Source organism: Pseudochaenichthys georgianus, chromosome 21 (assembly GCF_902827115.2).
Source record: "Pseudochaenichthys georgianus chromosome 21, fPseGeo1.2, whole genome shotgun sequence".
NCBI classification, from domain to species: Eukaryota; Metazoa; Chordata; class Actinopteri; order Perciformes; family Channichthyidae; genus Pseudochaenichthys; species Pseudochaenichthys georgianus.
In genome coordinates this window covers 8,573,464-8,590,812 of record NC_047523.1, presented here as the reverse complement: position 1 = coordinate 8,590,812, position 17,349 = coordinate 8,573,464, and the positions used below count along the sequence as shown (strand labels likewise).

At 43.1% G+C, this 17,349-nt stretch overlaps 1 protein-coding gene across 1 annotated transcript; it reads right to left on the bottom strand.

Annotated features, from left to right (window-relative positions):
• Positions 1-727: 727 nt before the first annotated feature.
• Positions 728-15,649, bottom strand: LOC117466990 (uncharacterized). Its single transcript, XM_034110532.2, has 11 exons — positions 15,599-15,649; positions 14,251-14,321; positions 13,932-14,041; positions 10,473-10,604; positions 10,230-10,369; positions 9,825-9,915; positions 9,432-9,597; positions 9,242-9,350; positions 1,439-1,509; positions 1,120-1,229; positions 728-805 (listed from the first exon to the last, which is right to left on the bottom strand). Exons 2-11 carry the CDS (start codon positions 14,315-14,317, stop codon positions 728-730), a joined length of 1,074 nt encoding a protein of 357 aa, XP_033966423.2. The 5' UTR covers positions 14,318-14,321; positions 15,599-15,649.
• Between the last annotated feature and the right edge of the window lie 1,700 nt (positions 15,650-17,349).

Genomic DNA, 17,349 nt, shown 5'->3' with positions numbered 1-17,349 from the left:
CTTAGCGTCATCGGATTTGTACACTGCTAAAAGGAAGTGTGACTGCAAACTTGATAGCAGGTCTGGTGGCAAGCTCTTTAGGGTGAAATATATAAATCCTAAACTTGTGAACCCCAGTCTTAGACCCAAGCGGATTGGACTGTCTCACAATCATCTTGGTAAATCATAAGTGGGATCGAAACCTCTTTTAATAACAGTGGATGCGTTTTACAAAACTGCCCATCAAATAAATCTTGAAGAGCATCACTCTCTCTCTGCTGCCATTCTTGCATGGCCTGTAAAACCCCAGGAATTTCAAGTAGCTTGGTTAGAAGGCGCTGCAGCGGAATACGCTGATATGAATCACGAACTGAGACTTGTCGCACAGTGCCAGTGGCAGAGGCTCTTTGCTGAACAAAGCATGCCCCCCCAGTGAAAATCTCCTCAACTGGCTGAATGAAGTTTCCTGATTTAGCAAAATACTGCATCTGTTTATAATCTGTATCAAGTCCTTTGAAAGGCTCGGCTAATTCCAAGAACTCCAGCCCAAGCTCTTCTACCTCTGGGCTTTGATCAAGACCAAAATGACGAAATAAAGACATAGTCTTTGATTCTAGTTTGCCCACAATATCACCAATTAAACTAGAGGTGTGTTGAACCATAAAGTTTAAGTTAGAGAATGTCAAAGAAGGTTTAGACCTCAGATGAGCTAAAAAAAGGGCTACCCGGTTGGTCATGTCATCTTGCCCTAGTTCATCCCATTCATCCTCAACTCCCTGTACAGGCTCATTTTCAGCAAGCTGTATGTCAACAGGCTGGGCTGGACCTTCAAGGGGATCATCGGGAGTATCACTTTGGTTTTCATGCTCCTTTAATAGGTGTCTTCTATAAGACCTTATAAAAGAAAATGTTCTACCACAACCAGTTTCACTACATTGGAAATATGTTGATGAATGGTTTACATGATGTACTGCACGTAAATGTTGAAAGAGAGTCTTGGCATCCCCTGGAATTTGCCTTTTGCATTTAAAGCAAATATATGCCATCTGCTCACAAATTTGAACAAATCCTCAGAATTAATATGCGTGTGTGGGGGAGGGGTGTAGCCTCTCACATCTGCAGTGATCTAACTATACTTACAAGTCCTCTAAATTTTTTGAGGAACTTAAGCCTGGGGCCAGCTTTTGGAATCAATTGGCTGATGGTCCCCTCGTCTAAAAGAAGAAAACTCTCCTCGTCAATTCCCTCGTCTGAAAGACAAAAAAACAAAATACAAGGACATATTTAAACCATGGAGAACAGCAAAAAATAAGAGGCTAATTACATGGAAGCTATTGGAATAAAAATGCATTTTCAGTAACATAAAATACAATGCAGTCAATGCCATTTCAAATAATTCCTTTACCTAGCTATACAGACGATCTGCTTGCTGTGAACGTAAACAAAAACATGTTCTTACCTTTAAATCTATCAATAAGGTCTGTCAACTGCCACTGTGTCAATGTGTCACACACAAAATCGTCCATTGATCTGAGACAAAAAACACATAAAGAGCTTAATTAAAACAAAACATAAAATGTACATTTGCTTGACTTCAACCTCACTGCTGATGAGGCTACTAAAACTGACAAATGTCTGCTTCTCCTATTCATTTTTTTGTATTACCTGTTGTATTTAGCACACATGAGCCCCACTTACTATGGTTATTAGCATTGTATTTTATCTGCAGACTTATGGTTATATCAAAGCCTTTATTTTTATATAGAGTGATACACTTTTGTGACTGCTAGAACAGGTCAACCCACAATAGAGCAAGATTAGTTAACCAACTACGGACAGCAGCCACAGGAACTTTTGCAGTCACAAATTGCTGTGAAAAATTGAGAGAGACCAATGAAAGTGAAAGTTAAGTTACAGAGAACCTGCTTTTTTTTTTTACACCAAACCTTATCAGTCCCCTTATCAGACAGAAGTTGACGAATTACTTAGTCATATCCAAACCAATTCAACAGAGCTCTTCAATTTAAAAGACATGGATCCAGCCTTAAGTGCTAAGCTTTAAAACTGAATTAACAAATGACATTACATAATGTGATGACAGAACTGTAAACAGAATTAACATTTATTTTTATTTAAAATATATAAATAATATTTCACATCAAAAGAAACAGCACCATGGTTGTTTTATTGTAGCTGAAACTTTAACAAAATAAATAACTCCGTTACCTCCAATAATTAACCCATGTTTGTATAATTGTGTTAACTCTGTGTGTTGCTGCTAGCATACATAATACCTGACGTGGAAACCTTACTCGTGGAGGGGGCTACAGAGCAGAGCGGCATCCGTCACGTAACATTAACTGCAGAGCGAAAACCACAGTGGCAGTCAGCTCCGCATGGCAGCTAGCTTGGCAGCTAATTTACGTGACGCAGCCGAATAACGGCGCAACATTCCTTTTGTAAAAGGGGCTGATATTACTGACATATAAGCGCCTGGGGTAGCACACTTTCCGTTTAACTTTCCATGGTAATGCTACCGTCATTTAGTTTTCAATCCTGATATCCTACATTGAACCATCTCTCTAACTGGCAGTTACACAGACTAGCTGTTAACTACGTTAGCTTTAGCATGTTCGTCGGCTCATTCGGCTTTTTAAGTGAGATAAAAAAGAACACTAAATAACAAATAACTATCAACGTTACCACAATATCGCTCATGGACTAGCAGTTGATGACATTTATTAACAGATTCACAGTTAGATGACAATGTTTTCTGCTTACCTCCTCCAACTTTCCCCAACTGTCTTTCTTGTCTCAATGATCTTCTCTCGCGATGATGATGGTTAAGTTTACGTTATGCCCAAATATCGCGAGTGCACACAGGATGCAGGGGAAAACCTTTCCCGCCAGATCGCGGTCAAAATCAAACAATGGCAGTCTGGAAGTCCCCTTTGTCTCAGTTTTATCTCAACATGAATGAATCTAATACATGTGAAATTGTTGCGATTCATGCAAACCAATACCCAATACCATATACATAACCCAGAATGAGTTAAACATTTCATAACCAAATGGTTGGGTAGACAAACAATATTTTGACCCAGCACTTGGGTTGCACAAAAATAACCCAATACCATATTAATAACCCAGAATGGGTTAAACATTTCATAACCAAATGGTTGGGTAGACAAAAATATTTTGACCCAGCACTTGGGTTACACAAAAATAACCCAATACCATATTAATAACCCAGAATGGGTTAAACATTTCATAACCCCATGGTTGGGTAGATGAAATAACCCACTGTTTTTTAGAGTGCAGGTTATTGTGCTCCCTTCCAACTTGTGTCTACATTTCTCTACAAAGTACAAATGTAAAAAAAAAACTTTTTGCCAGTTAGTCTACAAATGACTTGTGACAGCAACTACAGTGACTACTACAAAGTTCAAACATTTATATACTTTGCTGAAAGGTAGAGTGTAGAGTAGACTATACGCATTACACTGTACACACCTACTATACAGTATACTGTAGCGCCAGGAAAAGGGAGTCGGAGGCGGTGTATTCAGAACAGAGTTCCACTCTTTATTATCCATTAAATATAGAGAGGTCAACACATCGTCTGCTCTGCTTAACGAGCTAGCAGGAATGGAGGCTAACTCTCCAGGTGTTCCCACTAAATGGTCCGTGTGGCAACACAATAAGAGAGGTGAATTATGTCCCATAACGTGTCACCACACAAGCCCCCCCAGAATTCACGTGGTAAACAGAATCCGTATGGCGGGGAGGAACAATCCGCCTGCCCCCACGAGACCTGCGCACCGGAGTCGGTACAGCGACCTCCGCCCGTGCGGCCCCTGACAGAGGAGGGACCGGAACAACAGGTCCACACTCCTTGACAGGAATCAAAGCCGGGGGTCGGCCCCGTCTCGGCGGCCGAGCCAGCACCACCGGCCGGTCCACGTCCAAGTGAGCAGCCTTCACCCGGTCAACCGAGACGTGCTCAGCCTTACCCCATGTCGACCACCAGGTGTTTTTCACCGTGTTCCAAAACCCGGAAAGGTCCGTCGTAAGGGGGCTGCAGGGGGCCTCTGTGTGCGTCGTGACGGATGAAGACGTGCCCAGCTGAGCGTAGCTCCGCGGGAACTTGAGACCCTGGCGCACCGTGCTGAGTAGTCGGGACTGGAGCGAAAGCCTCCGCCGCGTCACGCAGAAAAAAACTCGCTGGGCCGTGGCAGTCCAGGGAGCTGATGCATTTGGGAGGAAATCCCCCGGAACTCTCAGCGGCTGACCGTAGACCATCTCCGCTGTAGAACACTGCAATCTTCCTTAGGTGCGGTCCTCAGGCCCCAGCATCACCCCAGGGCATTTGTGAAGTGCTTTCCTCTGTGGTGAAACGATCAGCACTGCACCACGGAGGAAGCGGCAGAAAGTCACCTGGAGTTAAAGACAGCGGGGCTGCGCTGCGTGCATGGCTTCCTTCTGCAGGTAACGGGGAGACGCGCTCTGGCGGCGGTCTCGTTCAGGATCCGAAAATACAATTTATATATTTTGCACACTTACGGAGCGTCCACACTACAGCTTCAAAAATAGCTTGGAGCTGGGCGTGTCTGGAGCTTGGGGATTTTTTCAAGCAACCGACCAACAACCAATCACATGAATCTCCCGCCCCCACATACAAAGCAAAAACCCCCGGGGATTTTATGCGAGCAATATATATATAAACTCCCCAAACAGGCGAAAACCTACCAGTTTCCCCCACTGTCTCTGCCACCTCCCTCCATGCCTGGTTCCTCCGGTTTGTATCCCGGTAGGTGAAGAGGGTCTGGTCATACAAAACCGGGTGATTGCTACGGCGATAGTTAGTTTCTCCTCCGACTTTTTTTGAAATATAGAAATGAACGGCGGGATATCTCTCCCAGCTTAGACGCGGTTTGATTGGCTACGGCTTCAGCTGTCAGATTTTGGGAAACGGGATTTGATTGGCTGGCGCTGGCTACTCCGGCGTCTCCGGCGTCAGAAGTTGAACATTGTTCAACTTCTGACGCCGGAGACGCCGGAGACGGACCGCTCTGCTACCCACAATTCAGTTCGGCGAAAAAGCGCGGCTACGTGACGTCACCCCATTGAAAGTGAATGGGCAGATTGGAGCTTTCGACCCTGTCGACGCTGTAGTGTAGACGGGCCGTTACTATCACAGATCTTTTCAGATTTGTGAACAATATTTGAGAGAAATGGTTATTTTGTGTATATAGAAAATGTTTTAGATCTTTCAGTTCATCTCATGAAAAATGGGAGCAAAAACAAAAGTGTTGCATTTATATTTTTGTTCAGTGTGAGCACTTCTCCTTTGCCGAGATAATCCATCCCACCTCACAGGTGTGGCATATCAAGATGCTGATTAGACAGCATGATTATTGCACAGGTGTGCCTTAGGCTGGCCACAATAAAAGGCCACTCATGTTCAGTTTTATCACACAGCACAATGCCACAGATGTCGCAAGTTTTGAGGGAGCGTGCAATTGGCATGCTGACAGCAGGAATGTCCACCAGAGCTGTTGCCCGTGAATTGAATGTTCATTTCTCTACCATAAGCCGTCTCCAAAGGCGTTTCAGAGAATTTGGCAGTACATCCAACCGGCCTCACGACCGCAGACCATGTGTAACCACACCAGCCCAGGACCTCCACATCCAGCATGTTCACCTCCAAGATCGTCTGAGACCAGCCACTCGGACAGCTCCTGCAACAATCGGTTTGCATAACCAAAGAATTTCTGCACAAACTGTCAGAAACCGTCTCGGGGAAGCTCATCTGCATGCTCGTCGTCCTCATCGGGGTCTCGACCTGACTCCGGTTCGTCATCGTAACCGACTTGAGTGGGCAAATGCTCACATTCGATGGTGTCTGGCACGTTGGAGAGGTGTTCTCTTCACAGATGAATCCCGGTTTTCACTGTTCAGGGAAGATGAGTGTGGCGTGTGTGGGTGAGCGGTTTTCTGATGTCAATGTTGTGAATCGAGTGGCCCGTGGTGGGGGGTTATGGTATGGGCAGGTGTATGTTATGGACGACGAACACAGGTGCATTTTATTGATGGCATTGTGAATGCACAGAGATACCGTGACGAGATCCTGAGGCCCATTGTTGTGCCATTCATCCACGACCATCACCTCATGTTGCAGCATGATAATGCACGGCCCCATGTTGCAAGGATCTGTACACAATTCCTGGAGGCTGAAAACATCCCAGTTCTTGCATGGCCAGCATACTCACCGGTAGTGCTGCGTACCTGGACTCACATTCAGGTTCAGGTCCGGACTCAAGTCCAGAGGTTCAGGTTCAGGTCCGGACTTATAAGTCTGGACCTGAACCCATGGCTTGTGTCAAGTTGTGTGACTAACTAAAGTGAACTTATTGTGAGCTAATTATCATAATCAACTCAAATTCAAACTCGTCGCACACTAAAAAATGCTGGGTTAAAAACAACCCCATTTGGGTCGTTTTTAACCCAACGCCAGGATCAATATTGGACCAACCCAGCAGTAGTTAATTTGACCCAACGAAATGGGTTGTGTATTTTAACCCAGCAGATGGGTTATACATTTAATCCAAATGCTGGGTTAAATTAATTACAGCCCTGGGTTAATTCTACCATAGATTGGGTTAAATATTACACCCAAATGCTGGTTAAATTAATTACAGCCCTGGGTTAATTCTACCATTTATTGGGTTAAATATTACACCCAAATGCTGGGTCAAATTAATTACAGCCCTGGGTTAATTCTACCATAGATTGGGTTAAATATTACACCCAAATGCTGGGTCAAATTAATTACAGCCCTGGGTTAATTCTACCATAGATTGGGTTAAATATTACACGCAAATGCTGGGTCATAATAGCTGCGATGCGTTAATTCTACAAGTTATTATCGTCATGTTTTTAATGCAATACCCATGTCTCTTAAACATTTAAATTACAAACCCTTTTAAAATACATCCTATATTTGGTCATGCAAATAATAATATATGCAATAAACGCTTTTAAACAATGTTGGAATCTTAGAAAAATATTCATTTTATTGTTATAACAATTGACAGTTCAATAAAGGGCAAAAGATTCAGTTCACAATAAAGGGCAAAGATTCAGTTCACAATAAAGGGCAAAACTTTCTTTAAACAAAACTTAACATTTATGCATGTACAGTACAGCCTGTAAACAACACAGGCTGTGTTCTGTGTGTTGTTTACAGGCTGTACTGTACATAACACACATTAGAACAAACATCATAACAGCATCCAGATCTACAAGCTCATAGCACTTTGTGCCACGCTATGAGCTTGTAGATCTGCCCTTTCTAAATCTCAAAATCTTTGCTTCTGGTTTGAGAACCACTAATAGCAACATACGTTTTTTCAGAAATTACTGGTTCATATACTGGCCATGTAAACGTTACAAAGAAAATCCTCCAACATGATCACAAAAATGTACTGCTCCTTTAGGTGATCCGAACGACAGGAAACTAAGATGTGCAAATAAACATTTTAACAATTTATGCTTCCACCATTTAGCTCTTTTAACTCAGCACACAACTTGCTCATAAAATACTTTGAGCATTAGGTAGTATTTGAACATCACACACACTTCAAAAATCCTGCAATATTTGATTTAACCAGATAGAACCCTATTCTGAGCCAAGCAGAAGAAGAGAGAGAATAGAACAGGAGGACCAGCAGAAGAAAAGAAAAGGATCAAGACCACAAGTCTACTTGCAAGCAAGTATTGCTGCACGCAAGGACGTAGCAGGTTTTGACTCCTCTCCTCCCTTGATTTCGTACACTGCATTTTGGAAGAATTTCCATACAGCTTCACACTGCTTTGTGTAGTCGATGTCAAAAGATATAGAATACCTTGAAACAGACATCGACTGCCTGAAGCAATGTTGTTTTGTTCCAACGCCTCCCCATCAAGAATAACGAACGCCTGAGAGGTGTGCAAATATCGTTTCCCAGGGACAGGACATATGGTTAAGGTCTTGACACCTTCGTCTCATGGAGTACTCCACCAAGTTTGTTTCCAAACTGAGAAAGAAATAAAGAACAAAAATACAAGATAAATTAAACAAAGTAAAGATTGTGCAAAGCAAAGAGTAAGCAAGATTGGCAGTGGCTGATAAAATGCATATTCAGAAACAAGTTCTGAATTATTCTTGAGCCAAGGAATAACAGGCAGGTCAGGCACATTCTTAACCACTTAAACTGGACCCTGGTTGGCTCTGTACTTTAGACCACTGTTTTTCCATCTTCATCAAATCTCTTCGCCAAAAATAGCCGATCTAGCTGCCATTTTTGGATAATGTCCCCGCCCACCCCCCCCAAGAATATGGATGCTGGGGTTCAATTGATGTAAAGAATAACATTTCCCTTTAGATATGCAGAGGGGACTTAACAGGCTTATGATCGATGAAGGCCACTTAGACTCCTCGATAGTGTACCGGAACACTTTTCGGTACATCTATCTGAAAGTCCTGTGCAATCTAAATGAAAAAGAAAATTCAATGTGGCAGCTGACATACTGATAAAAGATTGTTATAAACAATGCATCCACATCATAATGTAAACATATACTCCTTCCTAACTTACCATGCCTGGGAGTGATAGATGTGGGAACTCTTGGCGGATCCCCTGAAATGTCCCACCCGTTTCCCTTAAAGACTTGGCCTGTTTGATAGTTTGCAGAAAGTACAGCGTACAAGAATGGTTTAAAAGGATAACACAAAAGCCCCGAGGGCAGTTGCGACAGGTGCTCTTGTATGGCAGTTTTTGGAGGGTAAGGAGTTGCACTTTCTTGATGGCTGGTGGTAGGGTGTTCCACATTTTGGTAGCATAATAGTAAAATGCATTCATCCCCATGTTTGTGTCGATTATGGGGGGGGGGGGGGGGAGGGAGGAGAAGAGTAATGGAGCTCCCACTGGTGTTGTGCCCTTTTATTTTTGATCAGGTACATGGCACTGGTCCCTTGAAAACCAGGCCCATTGCAAGTTGCTGTACTCTGTCCCCTCCCCTGAGCCATCCCACTATAGCATCATAATGAGCAGGGGTTAGGTCATAGGTGTGAGAGGTCTAGTAGTAGTTTGTTTTGAGAAGTCTGTAGTTCAGATTTGAATGACTTGAGGTTGCAACAGTACCATGATGAGGTGCATGCATAGGCAAAATGACATTGAATGAGTGCTGCAGCTAGTGTCCTCAGTGCATTCCTACTGACCTGTACACTGCTGTATCCTGCATGTATTGCTCCACCTGGTTGAGGGGCTGCAAATTGTGTTTCAGCCATTCTTTACACTGTATGGCTCTTTCTTCCGATATGGTACATTCTATAAAGTACACATAAGGATATTAACAATCTCAAATTAGTGTCTGTATTGCTTAAACAATTATTCAGTTCCAACGATTACCTGGTATGAATGTCCTACGAGTGCCAGCTTCACTACTTTGTGGTGGTGTCTGCTGCGTGCTCTGTGACCTGGCCGGTTTTCTCATCCTCTTTCTGACGTTCCGAAGCCTCTCTTCGAGGAATCCAGTGGCTGGGCGGTGGTTCCGTCCTGGGGTGAACCAGTATCCCTGTCAAGAAATGAAAGTCTTTGGTGAATAGAGATGAGGCACATTTTGATAGCGTGGCGACAACATGTGGCTAAGCCATCTAGAACAGGGTTTGTCTGTATGTCTGTCTGACAACACCGGGCATCAAACAGCACAGAAGTCCAGTACTCTGGTGCTGGGAGATGAGTTATATTGTGTTCAACTGACTGTTTTAGCATAAATTCCTCAATAAAATCTTAATTACTTACGAAGCCACTGCTTGTGTCCGACTCGTCCTTCAAGGAGGGAAACCCATGAATCAAAGCTGCAGCCAAGGCCTTTTTTGTCTCACTGGTAGGACTGCAAACACAGAAAAACTAAATTACCAGCAGAGTCAAATTTAGATCTTAAGTATTTCTAAAACATGTGTTGCACCCCAGTATAATGGCTGTAGCATATTCTGCAGCTAATAGGCATCCTAATAAATTAAAAACACTACTGAACGTGTGTTTTGGTACATGTGTTGTGCATGTTTATGTTGGTGGTCTAGGTAAATGTGAGACTTGAAAGTAGTGTCCCGTCTTATATTTTCCCCTGAAAGAAGATTCATATACCTTTTTCAACCAACATAACATTCAGCAAAAACAAGAAAAACCCCCACTATTTTTAATTACCTCTCTCCAAACTTCTCCATGAGGTGAGATACCAAAATACGGACAAGGCACTTTCTTTGCGAAGGGATGATCACATCCTCATCAAGGCTCCCCAGGATCAGCTTGCCTTCAGTTGAGCCTGTGAGAATCTGGCGGATATCCTGAGAAAATTGCAAGAAGGGACAACATCACAGATATCGTTTATTACTCTTTAGTGTTGATTAAAGAAAAAAGTGAACCCAAGTCTTAAAAAGTGGAGCTTACAAATTGTGGAATTATATGTAGTGTTTGAGGTATCATCGCTGGTACGACAGGTGCCGTTTGGTCCTCCATGGAGGGTGGAGTTGTGGCAGTTGGTTGTACATCAGGACTTGTAGGTGGCACAGCAGGTTCAATCTAAACAGAACCCAGATTAATGTAACAAACAGTGACAGCCACCTAGAATTGCCGGATGAGCATCAGTAATGTAAATCAGTGTACCACACCAGCAGACTCAGTAGACTGCACACAGTATGCATTGTGTGAAAGATATGCACCACGCCAAAGTTTTGATAAATTCAGAGACCTGTGTAAAGTATGGTTTATATTGACCCCTAAGAGACACAAAACCACTCAGAAGCCTTCACCCGAGTGAATGAAAAATGCGACAAGTTTGGACCATGCAGATCTGCGGCAAATTGAAAAAGATATAAAACAAACATGTAACTTCTTAACTGACAGTGACTACCCGTCGCCGTCGGGTGGAAACCGTGTATGTCCAAAATTGTTCCGTTTATAATTTTTAACATTTTAAAATTGTGAAATAGCCAATCGACAAGCTCTTGACGTTGGGAGCTTGTAGATCTATTTGTACTACTTTTGTACAACACTATGACGAATTAGTACATTTAGAAATATAAAAAACATAGTTTAAATATGGAGACACAAGGTTTCTGCCCACCAGCAACGATATGTAGACAGATTAAACAAAAAATACTTACTGTACAATTGATCACATCCATCCCAGTATTTACAGAAACATCCCAGTACTCCATCGCATGATCATCCCTGTAGTCGAAAGGCACCTTTTAAGCAGCATTTATAGCTAACCACTAAACAAATATGGCAGGAAAAAATGGACTTGTCGAGTCAAAATGCAGTAAACTGATTTTCTAAAAAAGTCTATAGCGCAGTGAAATGTATAAACTGTCATCAGTCTCGCTGAATGACTTCACTGCATGTAGGGGATGGTGATCAAGCAGCTCTCTCACATCAACAGCTGCCAAAACTTGAGTGGGAATCACACTGTATGCAAAGAAATGCCTATCAAACCATTGTGTTTCCCACTTCTGTACAACAAGTTTTATTGTTGGTGTGTGTGATGTTTGGTCTAGTACTAAAATGGACTTTATGAGACCAAATTGGGGCTCTCCATCTGGGTCATAAGACAGGAATACAGTCATGCCTGCTCGATATGCAGTTCCCTTAAAGGTAACCGAAGCTGGTTCATACAATTCACTGAAAAGGGGAATGCCTGTTAGACCACTTTCGATGTCTTTAACTCCCTCAATGTTGGCCAGAAAGGTAGTGTGCCCTGGACCAACTTCTGTATTGTGGCTCAACACAGTTCCACCCAGCAAATTATAGCACTGCGCTATCTGATGGCGAAAGGCCATGGTTTTGCAAATGTTTCGGAAATTGCATGTTACATGGCTAACCCGTTTAAAAAAGTTGTGTTTCGCTTCGAATCTCATAGCCCAAAACTGAGTCAAGGGTCCGAGCTTTTGAATGGCTCTTGGGTAATGGAGCATGAAGTGGTGTTTTGGCAGCAAATAGTGAAGAGGATAGAGCTCCAGGAAGAGAGGGTGATGCTCTTCAAGGATTTTAGCTAAGTACAGTGTTGCTTCAACAGTAAGAGAAGGAGAGAAGATGAACTCCATACATAACAGTAACAGTAGGAGAAGTTTCCATTCCTTGCAATGCATGGGGACCAGGTCACCTATCATTGTCGGCAGCAACCTAAGTAGGCACCACATTTGAGCTACTGATTGATGCATGGCACCTTTAACCTTTTTTAGATCATCCTTACTAATTACAGAAGGTTTGTTACCCTTATCACAAAAGCCGTAGTCAAAGCTTGTGATTCTGTAGTTTAGTTTGTCAAGTGTTAGATGTTTCTGCTCAATCAGCGAAGTTAACACAAGCTTGACTTCATATGGCCCTACGCCTTCCAGTATATCATGCATGATGTCAGGTGCTATGTTGTCGGTTACATGATAGAAAGACAAGTCATTCAAGACACTGTCTCTATTCAGGCCTGTCTGAGAGCGGTCGGCTGTACGCAAATCTGCCTCATGACTATTGACATCACGCAATAGTGCAGGATCTGCCAGCGTCTGAGACCTCCGGGCATCCTTATGTATTCTGCAAAACCGACACATATAATTTCCAGAGAAGCTTTCAATATAGCCAAGCATGGCATTCACGCCCAAATTGTCTCCCACTACCTGGACCACTGTAAACCTTACAACACCTTGAAAGTTGGGGGTATCAACAGTGATGCCATCCCTCTCAAGACACCTGATCTCTTCCACAATAGGGCGCAGCACTGCATCAAGGCCATAGGTCTTAGCGTCATCGGATTTGTACACTGCTAAAAGGAAGTGTGACTGCAAACTTGATAGCAGGTCTGGTGGCAAGCTCTTTAGGGTGAAATATATAAATCCTAACTTGTGAACCCCAGTCTTAGACCCAAGCGGATTGACTGTCTCACAATCATCTTGGTAAATCATAAGTGGGATCGAAACCTCTTTTAATAACAGTGGATGCGTTTTCCAAAACTGCCCATCAAATAAATCTTGAAGAGCATCACTCTCTCTCTGCTGCCATTCTTGCATGGCCTGTAAAACCCCAGGAATTTTAAGTAGCTTGGTTAGAAGGCGCTGCAGCGGAATACGCTGATATGAATCACAAACTGAGACTTGTCGCACAGTGCCAGTGGCAGAGGCTCTTTGCTGAACAAAGCATGCCCCCCCAGTGAAAATCTCCTCAACTGGCTGAATGAAGTTTCCTGATTTAGCAAAATATTGCATCTGTTTATAATCTGTATCAAGTCCTTTGAAAGGCTCGGCTAATTCCAAGAACTCCAGCCCAAGCTCTTCTACCTCTGGGCTTTGATCAAGACCAAAATGACGAAATAAAGACATAGTCTTTGATTCTAGTTTGCCCACAATATCACCAATTAAACTAGAGGTGTGTTGAACCATAAAGTTTAAGTTAGAGAATGTCAAAGAAGGTTTAGACCTCAGATGAGCTAAAAAAAGGGCTACCCGGTTGGTCATGTCATCTTGCCCTAGTTCATCCCATTCATCCTCAACTCCCTGTACAGGCTCATTGTCAGCAAGCTGTATGTCAACAGGCTGGGCTGGACCTTCAAGGGGATCATCGGGAGTATCACTTTGGTTTTCATGCTCCTTTAATAGGTGTCTTCTATAAGACCTTATAAAAGAAAATGTTCTACCACAACCAGTTTCACTACATTGGAAATATGTTGATGAATGGTTTACATGATGTACTGCACGTAAATGTTGAAAGAGAGTCTTGGCATCCCCTGGAATTTGCCTTTTGCATTTAAAGCAAATATATGCCATCTGCTCACAAATTTGAACAAATCCTCAGAATTAATATGCGTGTGTGGGGGAGGGGTGTAGCCTCTCACATCTGCAGTGATCTAACTATACTTACAAGTCCTCTACATTTTTTGAGGAACTTAAGCCTGGGGCCAGCTTTTGGAATCAATTGGCTGATGGTCCCCTCGTTTAAAAGAAGAAAACTCTCCTCATCAATTCCCTCGTCTGAAAGACAAAAAAACAAAATACAAGGACATATTTAAACCATGGAGGACAGCAAAAAATAAGAGGCTAATTACATGGAAGCTATTGGAATAAAAATGCATTTTCAGTAACATAAAATACAATGCAGTCAATGCCATTTCAAATCATTCCTTTACCTAGCTATACAGACGATCTGCTTGCTGTGAACCTAAACAAAAACATGTTCTTACCTTTAAATCTATCAATAAGGTCTGTCAACTGCCACTGTGTCAATGTGTCACACACAAAATCGTCCATTGATCTGAGACAAAAAACACAAAGAGCTTAATTAAAACAAAACATAAAATGTACATTTGCTTGACTTCAACCTCACTGCTGGGGCTAATTTATTCAGTTGATGAGGCTACTAAAACTGACAAATGTCTGCTTCTCCTATTTATTTATTTATTTGTATTACCTGTTGTATTTAGCACACATGAGCCCCACTTACTATGGTTATTAGCATTGTATTTTATCTGCAGACTTATGGTTATATCAAAGCCTTTATTTTTATATAGAGTGATACACTTTTGTGACTGCTAGAAACAGGTCAACCCACAATAGAGCAAGATTAGTTAACCAACTACGGACAGCAGCCACAGGAACTTTTGCAGTCACAAATTGCTGTGAAAAATTGAGAGAGACCAATGAAAGTGAAAGTTAAGTTACAGAGAACCTGCTTTTTTTTTTTTACACCAAACCTTATCAGTCCCCTTATCAGACAGAAGTTGACGAATTACTTAGTCATATCCAAACCAATTCAACAGAGCTCTTCAATTTAAAAGACATGGATCCAGCCTTAAGTGCTAAGCTTTAAAACTGAATTAACAAATGACATTACATAATGTGATGACAGAACTGTAAACAGAATTAACATTTCTTTTTATTTAAAATATATAAATAATATTTCACATCAAAAGAAACAGCACCATGGTTGTTTTATTGTAGCTGAAACTTTAACAAAATAAATAACTCCGTTACCTCCAATAATTAACCCATGTTTGTATAATTGTGTTAACTCTGTGTGTTGCTGCTAGCATACATAATACCTGACGTGGAAACCTTACTCGTGGAGGGGGCTACAGAGCAGAGCGGCATCCGTCACGTAACATTAACTGCAGAGCGAAAACCACAGTGGCAGTCAGCTCCGCATGGCAGCTAGCTTGGCAGCTAATTTACGTGACGCAGCCGAATAACGGCACAACATTCCTTTGTAAAAGGGGCTGATATTACTGACATATAAGCGCCTGGGGTAGCCCACTTTCCGTTTAACTTTCCCAGGGTAATGCTACCGTCATTTAGTTTTCAATCCTGATATCCTACATTTGAACCATCTCCCTAACTGGCAGTTACACAGACTAGCTTGTTAACTACGTTAGCTTTAGCATGTTCGTCGGCTCATTCGGCTTTTTAAGTGAGATAAAAAAGAACACTAAATAACAAATTAACTATCAACGTTACCACAATATCGCTCATGGACTAGCAGTTGATGACATTTATTAACAGATTCACAGTTAGATGACAATGTTTTCTGCTTACCTCCTCCAACTTTCCCCAACGGTCTTTCTTGTCTCAATGATCTTCTCTCGCGATGATGATGGTTAAGTTTACGGTTATGCCCAAATATCGCGAGTGCACACAGGATGCAGGGGAAAACCTTTCCCGCCAGATCGCGGTCAAAATCAAACAATGGCAGTCTGGAAGTCCCCTTTGTCTCAGTTTATCTCAACATGAATGAATCTAATACATGTGAAATTGTTGCGATTCATGCAAACCAATACCCAATACCATATACATAACCCAGAATGAGTTAAACATTTCATAACCAAATGGTTGGGTAGACAACAAATATTTTGACCCAGCACTTGGGTTGCACAAAAATAACCCAATACCATATTAATAACCCAGAATGGGTTAAACATTTCATAACCAAATGGTTGGGTAGACAAAAATATTTTGACCCAGCACTTGGGTTACACAAAAATAACCCAATACCATATTAATAACCCAGAATGGGTTAAACATTTCATAACCCCATGGTTGGGTAGATGAAATAACCCACTGTTTTTTAGAGTGCAGGTTTATTGTGCTCCCTTCCAACTTGTGTCTACATTTCTCTACAAAGTACAAATGTAAAAAAAAAAACTTTTTGCCAGTTAGTCTACAAATGACTTGTGACAGCAACTACAGTGAACTACTACAAAGTTCAAACATTTATATACTTTGCTGAAAGGTAGAGTGTAGAGTAGACTATACGCATTACACTGTTACACACCTACTATACAGTATACTGTAGCGCCAGGAAAAGGGAGTCGGAGGCGGTGTATTCAGAACAGAGTTCCACTCTTTATTATCCATTAAATATAGAGAGGTCAACACATCGTCTGCTCTGCTTAACGAGCTAGCAGGAATGGAGGCTAACTCTCCAGGTGTTCCCACTAAATGGTCCGTGTGGCAACACAATAAGAGAGGTGAATTATGTCCCATAACGTGTCACCACACAAGCCCCCCCAGAATTCACGTGTAAACAGAATCCGTATGGCGGGGAGGAACAATCCGCCTGCCCCCACGAGACCTGCGCACCGGAGTCGGTACAGCGACCTCCGCCCGTGCGGCCCCTGACAGAGGAGGGACCGGAACAACAGGTCCACACTCCTTGACAGGAATCAAAGCCGGGGGTCGGCCCCGTCTCGGCGGCCGAGCCAGCACCACCGGCCGGTCCACGTCCAAGTGAGCAGCCTTCACCCGGTCAACCGAGACGTGCTCAGCCTTACCGCCCATGTCGACCACCAGGTGTTTTTCACCGTGTTCCAAAACCCGGAAAGGTCCGTCGTAAGGGGGCTGCAGGGGGCCTCTGTGTGCGTCGTGACGGATGAAGACGTGCCCAGCTGAGCGTAGCTCCGCGGGAACTTGAGACCCTGGCGCACCGTGCTGAGTAGTCGGGACTGGAGCGAAAGCCTCCGCCGCGTCACGCAGAAAAACTCGCTGGGCCGTGGCAGTCCAGGGAGCTGATGCATTTGGGAGGAAATCCCCCGGAACTCTCAGCGGCTGACCGTAGACCATCTCCGCTGTAGAACACTGCAGATCTTCCTTAGGTGCGGTCCTCAGGCCCAGCATCACCCAGGGCAGCTTGTCGACCCAGTTACCGTCCGTAAGGCCGGCCTTGAGGGACGCCTTGAGGGACGCCTTCATGGAGCGATGAAAGCGCTCGCAGAGGCCGTTAGCCTGAGGGTGGTAAGCGGTAGTCCTGTGCAGCTTGACCCCCAAACCGCCTGCCACAGCGTTCCAGA